This window comes from Candoia aspera, chromosome 2, assembly GCF_035149785.1.
Source record: "Candoia aspera isolate rCanAsp1 chromosome 2, rCanAsp1.hap2, whole genome shotgun sequence".
Classification (NCBI taxonomy): domain Eukaryota; kingdom Metazoa; phylum Chordata; class Lepidosauria; order Squamata; family Boidae; genus Candoia; species Candoia aspera.
This window is the reverse complement of record NC_086154.1, coordinates 164,001,626-164,015,883: the sequence shown is the minus strand read 5'-3', so window position 1 is coordinate 164,015,883 and position 14,258 is coordinate 164,001,626. Positions and strand designations below refer to the sequence as shown.

Here is a 14,258-nt window from a genome sequence, read left to right as displayed (position 1 = left end):
CCTCCAGGGTCAAAAGGTTGAGAAAGGCTGTCCTATATTAACTGAAGCTGTAAATAAGCACTGTTAGCCACAGAGGTCACTTGAATTTCAATGCCAATGATTATTTTAAGTGCAATCTTATATTATATTCTAGTGGGTTTTTTCCCCTGACGGAGTTCAAAATTTAGAACAGACTCTGCAATATCCATATGCAGAAAATGCCCCCCCCCAAAACCTCCCCTTCTCCCTCATCCATCTTCTCTGAAAAAAGAAGGTGAAATGCTGTAATAAATTAATGCACGGGATGGTGAAATAAAAGAAACGCGGGGTAAAGTTTCCCCCATCAATTGAAACGCCAAGAGGCAGGGTTCACGTCGAAACATCCCCAAACGACGGCCCCGGATCCTTCCTCCTTTTACCGTCCACCCACCCACCTGTACTGAACAGCCGACGAGCTGTAGGGGCGAGAAGGCTGCCTGCCCATGATCGCGGCGCGGCCTTCATCAGCCGACACGCGGCCTCCATCGAGCTGCTGCCTTGCTCCGACTCTTACGCTCGAAAGGGGATCGCAGCTTCACGCGTCAGCCATCTCAGAAGCTTCCCACAACACACCGCGTCTCTCAGGCTTCGATTCGCAGCGGGGCGGGGGAGAGGAAGGGGAAAGGTGGCAACCATAGAGATAAAAAATGGAAGTGTGAGATGTGTTAATCAAGTCCTCGAGGCAAGAATGTCTCCCTTGCACTTACACTGTTTTTATCAGAGATCATTATAGCTAATTCTCACTTTCCCTCCTTTTTTGATCACCCCCTTTTCCTTCTCCCCCAACAGCAGCTCCATTCTCAGTATTCTGCTCCATGCATAAGGGCTGAACCATTAAATCAGTGTTTTTCAAACATGGGAACTTTAAGAATGTGTGGACTTCAACTCCCAGAATTGAAGACCACACACGTCTTAAAGTTCCCAAGTTTGAAAAACACTGCATTAAATCTTCCAAGTGAAACTGTTGCCTTAAAACTCAGGCACCCGGAATGGTGTGGAATTGAAGACCTATTCCCTGAATTTGGGAGAGAAACAACTTAACCTTTGCAAAGGTGGCTTTCTGCCTACCCGAAAACACGAATCACAAAGTATTTCAGGCAAAAGCAAAAAGCCTTTATTAAGGGGAGTCAAACCGTTTTATAGGGTGCAGAAACAAATGATACATACATTCAGCATATGTGATACATCATAAAGCAAGTAATCAAACAATAAAAGACATTGATTACATGTGAGAATTGAACAATAGAAAACATTGATTCTAGATAACATTCCACAAATGGCAAATTTACAAGTTACATGAATCCCTTTCCTTGCGGGGTTTGTATCTTTTAAAACCTGCAAGTGTATTCAAGCACTTTTAGAATACGCTATTGTTTCATTGCTGAACTTTGTAAAGTATTGTAAAGTTCTCACATACCACAAGAAATGGCCTTGGCCCAGAAGAAAAGTATGTTTTCCTAAAGTTAGAAAAGAGGCCTAGACTGCCATGCTAAAATCACCTTTTTAAAATGCTAATAATGAAGCCTAAAATTCCAAGTAACAAAACAAGAGTCTTCTTTGTTTGAACTAAAAAGGAGACTATCAAGTTCAAGCTGGAAAAAAAATCTATTTTTTTAAACCAAAGCAGGCATTGAACCCCACCTGCAGATATCAATGGAGAAAAATATGGTGCTGAGTATAATTATGTTTGTTCACTTAGAAGGAAAAGTTCAGCTACCATGGAAGTTACCATGGTACAAAGATTAGTTTTTTAAATAAATAGAGAAGTTTTACCCATTCAAAAGGCAACCAACCCCCAGACACTGAGAATGCAAATATTATACAAACTGGAAATTAGTCTGAGTCGGGCCAGATTCGCTAGCCAACTTACACTATCCTTCATACAAAATGCTTCTGTTGTTGCAGCAAAGCTCAAGTCTGCCTGTGCTGATATTTATATCAATTTTAACATTGATGAATTTATACGGTTTGTAGAACATTAGATGTTAGCCAAAACTATCCCTGGATCAGTCCCTCTTCCAGCAATTGCGGAGTTGAATTGGTTGAGGTGCTTGGCAAGCTTATCGTGAACTATTCTGATCTCCAATGTCATCATCTCCCCTCGAAAAAAATAACTTTCTATCGGGAGCATTTAAAAGTATTTCAGGAGCTGTTTTTCCGCATAAAACTGTACTAGTGATGGCTTACAAAACAAATGAAGCTCTTAGCGCTTTGTTTCAGACAGTACCTTGATTTTTTTTTTTAAGATGGGAGCTTTCACTTTGTACCTCAGAGAAATAAATATAGAACTATATCGGAAGAAACTCGGTCTTCAACATTAGAATGTAACTATTCTTTTTCATAACTCTTTGCTTTTCGAAGCGCGCCCGTCCTTGCGGGATTTGACTGCGGGCCACGGGAGAACGATCGTCCTTTAAAGCGATTGGCTGCCGAACTTTCAAAGAACAATCTGATTGGGCAAGCGGACATTATTCGAACTCCTGGCGCGCTATTTTTCCTTCCCCTACTGGTCTGCAAGCGCGCGCGAGAAGTGTAGGCCGATTTGATTTTTTTCCCCCCGGTTTTCCGGTCCTCCGCCGAGCTGGCGTCGCGAGATATCGGCCCCATCGGTCCTGCGTTCCCAAATCTGCAAGGCTTTGAGTTCTGCCTGGCGCCGAGCTTCGGGATGCGGGGCGTCTGAGGCTGGGCTTGCCTCCCACTAGGCTGCCGATCGGAGGGGTCATGGCTGACCCGGCTTCGCTTTCGCCTCCTTGGGAGTTTCATTTGCCTCTGTCTCCGGCAGACCTGCTTCGCAGCGCGGGGTCTTTGCAGTACGTGGTGCAGGAGGTGCTGCCCCTCAGACAGCTCCCGGGGCAGCTGGCAGGTTAGTAGAAGAAGTGGGGGAGGGGAAACCGTCTCCTCGAGACTCCTCGTGTTTGTGTGCAAGTCGAAGTGCCGCGAAATGGGGAGGAGGAAGACGAGCAATTAGTGTAAGTCATGCCTTTCCATCAAAGCAGCGCCCACAGCAGCATGGACTAACAAGGAGCTGTAGCGGTGCTGTCGGGTACCCTGAACTAAGCAGAATCGCGTAGGTTGGATGGTTAGTTCCGGGTAAGACCGGTGGTTTGTCTTCATCTAATACCAGCTATTTAGATGGTGGCGCGTTTAATGGTTATATGATAAATAGCACACTTTCAGGGTGTACAAAAAGATTACCCTTTTTGAGATTATTTAACACCATTTCATTAGCCTGGTTATGTAGCACAATTTGTATTCTGCTCTCCAAAATACATGGGATCCAAGCACAGACAAAACATGTCCACATTTAGCTTCAGCAAGGTATACCTTCCAGAAAACCGGAAAGACTAAAATCTAGTCATGGTCTGTGTTCACTTAAAGATAAGCTAATGTTTAAGCTATGGTTTGTTAAGTAAGGCATAATAGCAAAGTCCACATATTACACTGTCAAAAGCAAGCAAATCCCGTCATGAACTAGGTGTTTTTGAGTTGTTATGGTTTATGTTTTATCTTTCCTTTAATGTAACAACATATACTGTAGCAGTGTATGAACTATTAAGGAGCAGTTCTAGTAAGTTTTTGTGGGTGAGCTTTAGGCTTGCAAGAGCTCTGTTACTAAAATCATGGTTCATCACCTGCAGCTTGATGTACAAGGTGTTCTGAACTCAGGAATTCTGAGTACCAGTAATTTAATGAGTTTGTGGGTGTCACACACAAATCCATTCCCATTTAATCCATGCTTTCATTTTTTCACTTTGGCAGTTTTATTTAAGGAGTTATCCTATTTTGTTGTTATATCAATTATAATTGTGATGTCCTTGCTTAAATCATCTAGAAATCTGCAAGCAAGTTCAAAGCTACCTTCTGGTAATTGGTCTGGGGTTGGCTCTTCTCACATATGGACTTTCTTTTTGCAGTATTTCAGACAGTATTCCGCATACAAGGAGCGCTTGCTATCCTGCAGCATTTTGATACTCTGTTCAGTATTCTACAGTGAGTCTGCACGTTCCAATGTACTACTGGTATTGTTAGAGGGAACTTGGCCCTGGGGATCGAGAGTACCTCATAAGAAGCCTTATTCATAATTGTAGGAATAGTGTTGAAAGGAGTAAGCATGTGAAGAACAGAAAATAATGGGGGAGCTTTTCGTGTCCTAATTAGTCATCTTGCGAAAGAAACCATTTAATTGCCCATACCCACTTTGTTAAATGGCAGAGAGAAAGGGTTGAGGTTGAAAAGAATTATATGATATAAATGAATTTTATTTGAGCTTGGGACATCTTAGATACATTATGGGAAATTTCTGAAATGTTCCCGGAAGATCTGTTTCCAAAATTAACACAAGCTGGATGTACCATGGTAACTTTAGAATTCCCTAGATATATGAGAATACACTGGATGCTTTGACAGAAATGTTTGCATTTTAACTTAATATTCATGCTTTGCAGCTGCTTCAGGACTGTAGACACTGCTGTTAAGGAAGATGCCCTAGAACTGATGATGAAAGGTGAGTGTGGTCACTTAATACTACAGGAAATACAAGTTCTTGTTGCAGCTAAATGATGATAACAAGGCAAACGTGACCTCATTGGCAGGTGGCTCCCTCAGCCTGTTCCTTGTATAATGGTCTGTAATCTTGGTGGTCAATGCAGAGTAATGCGTGTTTGCTGTAAGGGCAGACCAACAGAACATCCCATTCCTTCTGTCTGCCTTCTGTTCGGAAGGCAGGATCCATCTTTGGCACAGTATTGTGAGAGGTGGTCAGGGGATGGATACAGGACAAACTTAGTGTGCCTGGGTTATGGGTTACTGGGTGCTCCAGGCTTATGCTGATAGGATACCGTGAACACATGTCTTTGGTAATCTGAAAGCTGTCCTGAGTTCACATTTAGAATAAGTATCTCTTGAGAGCATGTCTGAAGACGATACCTTCCTACTCCTCCTTTTAGTTTTGGCTGGTCAATCCAGTGCCCTGGCAGCCATCCTGAATGATTCAGACCTCGCATCCTCCCTTCGGGTTCTCCATCTTAACGCCCTAAAGATGAATTGTTATATACTAGTACGGCTAGTGGAGGCATTTGAAACAGAAGCTGGCAAGACCAATCTAGTGGGATTGGATTCCAAGAGGAAGGTAGGTGGCTGAATCTGTTTGTTTGCTGGGCAGCTTTTTTACCCTTAAACCTGTTGCCCTGAAGTCTGATTAATTTCAGTCTTGCAAGTTGTCCTCTTCAGTGACTCCAGCAATGCCAGTTATAGGATATGCTGTGTACCATACCCAAATCTATGTGATTTTTAAAGGCTAGATTGTCTTCCTTTCCTTGAGCCTACACCATTTGATGTTCAAGAGGAAAATAGCCTTACGCATATTATTCATCCCACTTCCTCCAGCAAGCAGGACTTTGTAAATTAGTTTTTATAGAGTCTTGTTCTGTGAAATGAGATTTCTCAGTTCTGTTTTCACAAAATAGATACGAGCAGTTTTTAGCTGAAGACAGGATAGTGCTCTTTTACAATGTAAGTTTGACACAGACCACTGTGGCTCATCGTCTGCTCAGAAATTAGGCACCATCCATGTATTAAATATAGGGAGAGGGGGTGGGGCTGTCAAATGTCCTGTTCCCATCTTTGCTGTCCCAAACACATATTGCCAGCTCAACTCCCAGACCTTGTGTGGGCCCTGCCTTTTAGGAGGAATTACAGGCAATCAGTTGAGAATATGTAAATATTTAACATAAGCAGATCTGGATACATCCAGAGTTGAAATCAACAGAGGCAATTAAATGTAATTTCTGAAGATGACCTTCACATACACAGCTTTCGGTGCATGTCTTTTCCTGAACTGATGTTCCGGGTTTGTTTTACAGAGCAAGAAAAGCCAGGCTAAAGGCTTTGTCTGGGAGGAAGAAAGGCAGTCAGTTGTACAACTGCTCACACAATTGCTTCATTTGGACCTTCATCGGCTGTGGAATGGCCTGGTAGTGGAAGAAGAGTTTGTGAGGTGTGGAAATGGAAAGGGTTGAATGGAAAGCTGTTTTTACACAAGGCTGCAGGAAGCTTCATTGGGCTGGAGGAAAGTGAGCAGTCAGTCACATGGGAAGAGAAGAAAATGATTTGAGCCATGTGAGCCAGGAAGAAACCATTGTTTGTTTGCTTTTTTAGTGCTAGGTACAACTTGATAGGATTGTAATACATAAAATCCTATTGCATTGCAAGATCCACCTGCTCGAATTCCAATTTTGACTCTCCTTTCAGTTTAGTGACTGGCTGCTGCTACCGTGTCCTGGAAAATCCTAGCATTAGCCACCAGAGGCATCGGCCTACACGAGATGCTGTGATTCACCTACTAGGTGTTGCGCTACTTCGGTATGACCATATGCTGGGTAAGTCTATTCCTTTCTCTGAGCCTGGAGCAGGCCAAACACTGGAATAGATCTAACCGCTGAACTATAAACGGCTAATCTGAGCCATCATACTTCATACTGTTACTGAAGCAGGTCTTACCACAGTTCTCTTTGATAGGTGCCACTCTGAAAGTCTCACAGATGCTCCAGCACTTCGAACACGTAGCTCCAGTATTCGTGGAGGCTGTAACTGTGTGGATCAAGGAATATGGTATGAAGAGTACTGTGGGGGAGATACTAAGGTGAGATAGGTTCCTTCTGTCCTCCTCCCTTACAACTCTCAGCAGCATCAACCACTGACTTTTGATTTATTGTTCAGGGAAATTGGGCGGAAATGCCCTCAAGAACTGGCTCGAGATGCTTCCGGGATGAAGGGCTGTGCTGCCTTCGTGACAGAACTTGCTGAACAAACGCCAACTGTTGTGCTGGCCAACATGAGTGTCCTGTTGCATCACCTGGATGGAGAGGTGCCGTTTCACAGTGGTTCTATGATATATTTTGAGACTGTATTTTCTGTATGGAAAGTAGAACGAAAATGAAATAAATAGCTTCCTACTTTCATTGGCCGGAGATCTTGAAAAACACTTAGAGAACTTACGGCTGAACCTGGTGGTTTCCTTTTTAAGAAAACTGAATCCCCCATTTGTTTTTTAAGTCAAACTTTATATCTAATTTTGTCTCTGCTGTGGGCTCGGTTGTATCTTAATAGGCTCAGAACCATCACTGCTACTCTTTCCAAAGTTGAATAAACACCCAGATTTCTGCTTTTCCCCTTCTTGTAATCCTGTTTAGCATCCTCAGGCTCATACTTCTGCCTGATACCTTGTAAGAAAAAGCCTAAAAGGTTCAATGAAATATTTTATTTGATTGCAAGTCTCCTACTTGCGCTTACTTAAAATTAATGGGGTTGAGATCTGTAAGACTTTCCTTTGACTAAACATTACTTAAATCAGGGTACAAGTTTATAGGGCTGATGCTGCATGTGAAGTACCAGTGGCACAGAAGTGTGCCAGGCCAGAAAGGCTTTTTCTCAGCAATTATTCTGTGTGTACATTTCGCTCACCAAAGACTTGGCATCAGCAAATTTTGACTTTTCGTTGCCTTTTCTCTGTAGCATTTGGCAATTCATTATCAATAAGTCCAGCACAGAGCTACTGCTGTAAAGAGCTTTTGGCCTGAGATTCTTGCATAGATGAATCAATTAAATCAGTTCCAAATCTGAAGCTTCAGGGTTGTTGTTGTGGGGAAAATAGGAGGAAGAAGGAGTCTTAGGTATGTTCCCTGCCTTGAGTTATTTATAAAAAATAATAAAGGCAGGATAAAAAATCTACATACTTGCTTTCTGAGCATGTTATCTTCTGGTTTGCAAGTTTTGGAAATGGCCAGCCCAGATGTCCTTCTGAACCATGTTCTAATTCTGCAGAGTTACGGAATGCGTAATGCCATTTTGGCTGCTATGGCAGAGATACTGTTGCAAGTGCTGAATGGAGAGCAACTGGAAGAAGCTGCCAGAAATACAAGGGATCAGTTCTTGGATACTCTGCAGGCGCACACATGCGATGTCAATAGCTTTGTGCGCAGTCGTGTGCTTCAACTGCTTACCCGAATTGTGCAACAGAAAGTGAGTTTTGAAGAAAGTACTTTTTGAACTTAATTAGGATAATTAGGTTGCTACTGATGTCTTCTATTATTTTGAGTTAGGTTACTGAATAATTATTGAGAGGGAGTTCTGCACTAGATTGTTTAAGCAAACATCACTGTCTTGTCATGGAACCAGACAGAAACAAATCTGGAAGCAGATGGCTACCTACCTATGGAGGGAATTTTAAGCTTTATTTGCATATTCCTGTCAAAGCAAGTGGAAGGAGCAACCCACCCAGGGATCTCCTCTACACAAAAATTGTAATGCCAACCTCCAGTAGGAGTTCAACTGGATAAAAACAAATACAGAGACCATTTGACTATATAAACATTTTGGTAGTGATTTCCAACAGAGATTTGAACATCAACTACTTCATTTACATTGTATGTTTCTACCATCCTTCACAAAATGCAGAGCGGTTCACCACAAATAATACATCATCAGCCTAAAACATAAATAAAGAACACAATGCAGTAGCTGAAGAACAATAGTAGCATTCAAGAAATAGTTAAAATACTAAAAGGAGTAGTTGTGAGAACAACAAGGACTGCATATGGCAGGTAATTTCCTTTAAAAAAAAAAGTTGGTACAGCTATTACAGCTAAGAAAATGCACACTTGCTAGGTGCTGTCTTTGTAAAGGGTGAGATTGCTGCATTCTGGACCAGTGCTGCCTTCGGTTGTTGCAAAATGTTGTAAAGTGTGCTTTGCAGCCTTCAGGGAGAGCACTTGGATCTGGGATGGAGGCTTCTTCGTATTTAGGGGCTGTGAAACAGTTGAGGCTTACTTCTGAGCAAACACACGATGTTCTGGCAGCAGGTCGCTTGTTGTAGAATTGTTTTTGGATGTTCCAGCATTGAAGCTCCCAGGGAGGACAGCACTGGTTTTGCTTCTCTTATCTGATGTCAGAGAATCGCCAAAATACTGTATTTTTTTGTAAATTATAACAATGTAATATTGAAAAGTTTTGCACAGCTTTCCTTGGGAATGCTTGCTGTCCATTTTCTGTGTTCAGTATGTTTGTACTTTGTAAGCAGATCATATAAGGGTAACAGGCCACTTTCAGGTGGCCATGTACTACTTGCTGCCAAGCAATTACTATGTAGCAGTGAAAATACGGTACAACTGTTCCTTCCGTATTTTTTTTCTAGCGAAACTGTTTATGGTGCTAGGGAAAATGAAGGTTTGCACTGTGTACCCTAGGCCTTCTGTGCATCTCCAGGTGGAAGAAAGTATTTAGTACAGCCAACGTCTGAGCAGAGTTGAGAACTTGTTAGATAGTGGCACTGGTTCTGCAGAAGAAATGTTTCCTTACTATCGTGGTTGTATCAGTTGTATCAAATATCTTCTCTTTTTACCATAGGCTCTGCCCTTAACTAGATTCCAAGCAGTTGTGTGCCTTGCTGCAGGTCGGCTACGGGACAAAGCAGTAACGGTAGTTAAGAATGCTATTCAGCTGCTCTCTGCCTTCCTTTCCAACAACCCTTTCTCTTGTAAGGTAAGCTTTATAAATCTATTTCTTGACAATTTTTTACTGCAATATGTCTCATTACTCCTCACCTATCCTCATCTTCTGAACATGGGTTTCTGCCCACCCTGTTATCTTAAAAAAAAAAGTATAGCTCAAAATATGTTGAATGCAGAAAAGCAGAATGCAGTGTTATGTAATGTGGAAAAAAAAGCATCAGTAAAAGGGTCGTCATGTTATCACATCAAGCCATTTTTTCCACCCCAATACATAGTCTTTTTTTTTTCTTATGAATATTTTTTTAAATTCTAAGCAGCTGACACAAAAGAGGACCTTGGCTTAGATTGGTGGCTTAATTTTCTTTCTGACTGCATTCAGTACAAGGGACAGGATGAACTGTTCTGGAATAGGCAGTTGCCATGATTTTCTTCCAAGATAGGTTTTTAAAAGTTGACTCTTTTCCTTGGTTTTGCTACTAGTCACATTACCTTAAATCCCATAACATTAGTATATTATATTTGGTGATAACAGACACAAGAAGCTTTTATGAGGATATGAAAATAGAAGTATTTAAAAAGTTAATTAATGTAAACATTTCACGTTTACAGTTGAGCTGTGCTGACTTAACTGAACTTCTTGAAAAGGAGAAGCAAAAACTTCAAGACATGAAGAAGTACAGACCCGCAGTTGGTAATGTGCTTTCATCAGTGCCATAGCTCTAGGATGTGTGGGTAAAGATAGAAATTGCAAAGTTGAGATTAATTGTGACATGAAACAGGAAAGGCAGAATCCTACTTTGATACTGCTAATAGGACTCGTGGTAGCTCTGTCTCCTGTAGTTTTATCTCCAAGAGCTGCCATGTATAAAAGGATACCTTATGCACAGTACGTTATTAGAAACTGGCATGTTTTATGTCTTTTGCACTAAATATCCAGTTCATGTTTCTATGGCTTTGAGCCAGATATGTTCCCATTTCTGCTCCCTTAGCTCTCAATGATCATGTCATAGCAAACTCTTTGAAGGGGGCAGTTTTCCCTTCTATGTAAGAAGCAGCGGATTAGTTTTTTGTGGCATAGTAAGCCAAGCAGTTTGCTGGATAGCCTCTGGCACATTCTTTGAGTCTCTTAATGAATTACATTCACAAGTGTGGACATCTACCAAGAATTTACCACAGCTAGCCAGTATTAAAGTATAGCAATCACAATCCAGATCTTCCCCGAATTAATTTTGCTTGTAGCCCATCTGACCTGGGATGCTGAAGATGACATACTGTACGTACAGGGCCATTAGCTGGGCAGTTCAGTAATTCTAATCTTATAGTCCAATGCTATACTTTTTCCTTGCCTGTGGAGAAGCTATCGAAAGAAAAGGCATATTTCTTTAGATATGGGTATCTAACTCTGTATAATTTTATACACATAATGTTTGACATTTAGATACCTTGGATTACTGTGTGTTCTAAGAAATGGGCCTCTGCAAGTTCACTTGCCAGTTTGCTACAGGCGTGCACTCCTTCCCATCTGCCAGATATGGCACCAACACTAAACCAGCTCCTACTCCATTGGTTTCATCTTGCTTTCATATTCAACAACAACCAAAACAAACACTAGAATTCATTCTTGGGCTGTGGGAGAGACTTCCTGTTTCTTTCCGTATCTGTATCCTATACAAATCTCTAACAACTTTTAATATGATGAAAAAAAACAAGGGGATGGTATTGGTGGTAGCAGAAATGATGGCTGGCTAATAAAGCCAAGTCAGTACAGTATTTGTAGTCTCTTGTTAATAGATGGTTGTCAACACAAATTGGTATACATGATCTAATATACTTTTATGAGCAAATCAGTGCCACTTAATATAGTAGAGCTTTGTTCTAAGCAAAGAGGTGGAAGTTTAGTCTGTAACAAGTGACCAGAATTTTCAAAAGGAAGGGATAGGGAAAAACTGTAGGTTCACTGATAAGATTACATGTCCATTTTAAAAGATTACATTATACTTGCATTGTCTGCATTTTAAATCAACTTATGAAAACTGGGCTGCTTCTCCTATTTGTTCCAATAGACTGGACTATTAAAGATTTGCAACAATAGAATAGGAAAAGAACATCCTCAGTTATATTCCTGCCTAGCTCCAGTGCTCAGAGTTACCTCACCAGTTCTTTGACACAGAGAGGGGAGAGCTCAGCACTTTCTTCTGAGAATCTGTTGGCTGAACAGGTTCCTCACAGCTGCGCTCAGACCACCAACCCTTAGGAACTGTGACCATCCAAAGTCGCTATTCTTCCTCTTTACTCTCTCAGGACTGCTCCTCACCTATACTTCATGATGATTAGTTTGTCTCAGTAACAGCAAAGTTTAGAAACCCAATATTTTAGCCTGGAACACTTAAATAAGGATTACTTCAACACCACCCTTCTAGTGTTTATTCTGTAAATGCTGATGATCACAGTAGGAATGGGAAACTATATCTGACTCTTCCATTCACCTCACAGAGGTAGTAATCTCCCCTGAGGATGAATGGGAAGCAATGCAACCAGAGCTCCAGGCAACTCTGAAGAATTGCCTGTACTCAGAGCAATGGGCAGAGGAGGAACATCACCTTGAGATAAATGACCCAGCACAGCTAATCAACAATATTGTCCAGCTGTTGAGAAAATCCAATTACAAGTGAGTAAACTATAGCAGGATGTGGATGCCTCTGCTCTGAATGTAACATGCAACATTTGGAACTTGTTACAGTCATTAGGTGTATAACTTTGAGGTATGTTACACTTCCTAAAGGTTAGATGAATATGTAAGAAATAGCTAGATGAAGTTTGGCTTTATTGTGTTTATTCTTAATGCAGGGATGCCATCTGTCTGACACGAGAAGGTATGCACCAATTCCAAGGGTTGGAGCCTTTCCCCAGCAGCCCAGGAATAAAGGATGATGAGAAAAACTATATCCTGAATATGTTGAGAACATTATACCTTGGTAATCATCTAATGCTGCTCCACTTAATTTCTTTGATTCTAGAGGCTTCTAGGTATAGTGGTAGGGATGACCGTTTAGTTCCACGCCTCTCCCCTTTATATACAACGTAGATAGGGACAGTATAACTTTAAAATAAAAAAGATGTGTTGATGTTGGGGAGCTAAATCATCCCTTTTTCTCTTCACTGTTGAACCAGAGCATTATATCTGGAACACCTCGGTCACTTCTTGTTCAGAAAATTTATCTAAACTACCACACCTGTGATCCAGAAGGAAAAGAACATTCCTGGACTGATAAATTTTGCACACCCCTTCCATTCCGCACTAGATGTTCCTTTAGAAAAACAACTTATTACATCTAATTTTTATTGTAATAATAGAAAATGTATATAACTCAGTGTTGAACTGTGAAGGCCTTGGTGCTCTCTGAACTTGATAGTTTGCTTGCAGATGTTTCATTACCTAACTAGGTAACATGCATCACGATGATGTTCTCTAGTTGGTTAATGAATGTCTGCAAGTAAACAGCCAAGCTCAGAGAGCACCAAGGACTTCACGTTTTACTGCAATAGGACAAAAATTCACCCATAGCAATATAAACGTGCAGGTTCTTGTTGTTTATATTGCTCTGCATAGGTTCAGTTTGGGATTACGTATATTCAGTCCTTGTTTCTGCTGCACAGATACTAGGATTACGGTTGGTGTCCAAGAACCCACAGATGATACAAACAATACAGGGAATGAAGAGCAAACCCAGGAGGACCCACTGCCAGCGGCTTTAGTGAAACAGGAGATGCTGGTACAATACTTACAAGATGCCTACAACTTTTCTGCAAAAATCACTGAAGCCTTAAGCACGGTCTCTAAACTCATGTATGAAAGCTCAGGATCCGGTTGGTATAATTATGCTTCTGTTCTTTTGTTTATTTTCACCATGTATCATGTCTGGGGTAAGTCTCCACGCCTGGAACAAGATAGGTCTGGAAACTTGGAGCATTAGTTACTTGGAACACAATTTCTGAAACCCTGTTGGAGATTTAAATGGAACTCCAGATCCACAGCTCACGACACAGCAAAAAATAGTTTCTGGATTCTACCTATTGCTGTATATAGATAGTAATATAGTAGTATGAGAAATATTCCGTAAAGTAGAATTCAGTTTTGGGTTTGCTTGTTTTTTTTTTTTTTAACTGCTTTCTAACTGGAGCCTCTCCATACATATCCCATTTATCATGTTTTGCAGAGCTGTGTTTTTTCCCCAGTGGTTATCCAGTATATAATCCTGTATCAAGGAGGGGTTCTTGGTTACATGACAGCTATTGACAATATCTTTCAGTGGAGGATTTGGGAAGTGGGAGTTAACTGAAGAGTGTAAAATCTGCATGTGGCAGAGCATCTAAACAGGCTACTGCAATAACTCAGCACTCTAAAATATTCAAAATGCAACTTAAATATGGGGGAGGGGAGGCACTATATTTTAAGCAGCTGTATTGGCTGTGATACAGCTTTTGAAAACTGGAAGTCTTGCACGCTATTATATAACCTTTAAATCAGCCAAGTAAACTAAATGCTTTACTAAGAATTTTGTGTATTCTAACCATGGAAATATTCTTGCAGCACATTAGTTACACAATTCAAAACCATATGCTTGAGAAACATGGTGGATTCAATAGCTATCCTGTCTTCAGACTAATCATTATTTAGTATGAACCTAAGAGGAAAAACAGCTGAAACATTGATAGAGTGGCCTGAGGCATGAA

The 14,258-nt window shown here is 41.0% G+C and overlaps 2 protein-coding genes and 1 non-coding gene across 4 annotated transcripts in view; 2 read left to right on the top strand and 1 right to left on the bottom strand.

Annotated features, from left to right (window-relative positions):
- The window catches only part of MRPL51 (mitochondrial ribosomal protein L51), a 377,933-nt gene extending 377,372 nt beyond the window's left edge, over positions 1 to 561 (bottom strand). For both annotated transcript variants that reach the window (XR_010067297.1, XM_063294718.1), the window contains exon 1: positions 414 to 561. Coding sequence is in view for 1 of the 2 variants with exons in the window: in XM_063294718.1 (XP_063150788.1) it covers positions 414 to 504 (91 nt within the window). In the remaining variant the exon portion in view is untranslated. The remainder of the gene's footprint in view (positions 1 to 413) is intronic.
- A 2,028-nt stretch (positions 562 to 2,589) lies between these two features.
- NCAPD2 (non-SMC condensin I complex subunit D2) overlaps positions 2,590 to 14,258 on the top strand; it is a 36,623-nt gene continuing 24,954 nt past the window's right edge. Inside the window, exons 1-14 of the mRNA XM_063294700.1 lie at positions 2,590 to 2,881; positions 3,933 to 4,008; positions 4,464 to 4,522; positions 4,965 to 5,146; positions 5,880 to 6,013; positions 6,268 to 6,395; positions 6,535 to 6,658; positions 6,736 to 6,883; positions 7,840 to 8,037; positions 9,421 to 9,555; positions 10,134 to 10,215; positions 12,018 to 12,192; positions 12,372 to 12,499; positions 13,182 to 13,391. Coding sequence (XP_063150770.1) covers positions 2,740 to 2,881; positions 3,933 to 4,008; positions 4,464 to 4,522; positions 4,965 to 5,146; positions 5,880 to 6,013; positions 6,268 to 6,395; positions 6,535 to 6,658; positions 6,736 to 6,883; positions 7,840 to 8,037; positions 9,421 to 9,555; positions 10,134 to 10,215; positions 12,018 to 12,192; positions 12,372 to 12,499; positions 13,182 to 13,391 — 1,921 coding nt within the window. The 5' untranslated portion in view covers positions 2,590 to 2,739. The remainder of the gene's footprint in view (positions 2,882 to 3,932; positions 4,009 to 4,463; positions 4,523 to 4,964; positions 5,147 to 5,879; positions 6,014 to 6,267; positions 6,396 to 6,534; positions 6,659 to 6,735; positions 6,884 to 7,839; positions 8,038 to 9,420; positions 9,556 to 10,133; positions 10,216 to 12,017; positions 12,193 to 12,371; positions 12,500 to 13,181; positions 13,392 to 14,258) is intronic.
- LOC134492621 (small nucleolar RNA U85) lies at positions 4,570 to 4,888 on the top strand. Its single transcript, XR_010067497.1, has one exon. It is a non-coding gene; the product is annotated as a small nucleolar RNA U85 (small nucleolar RNA).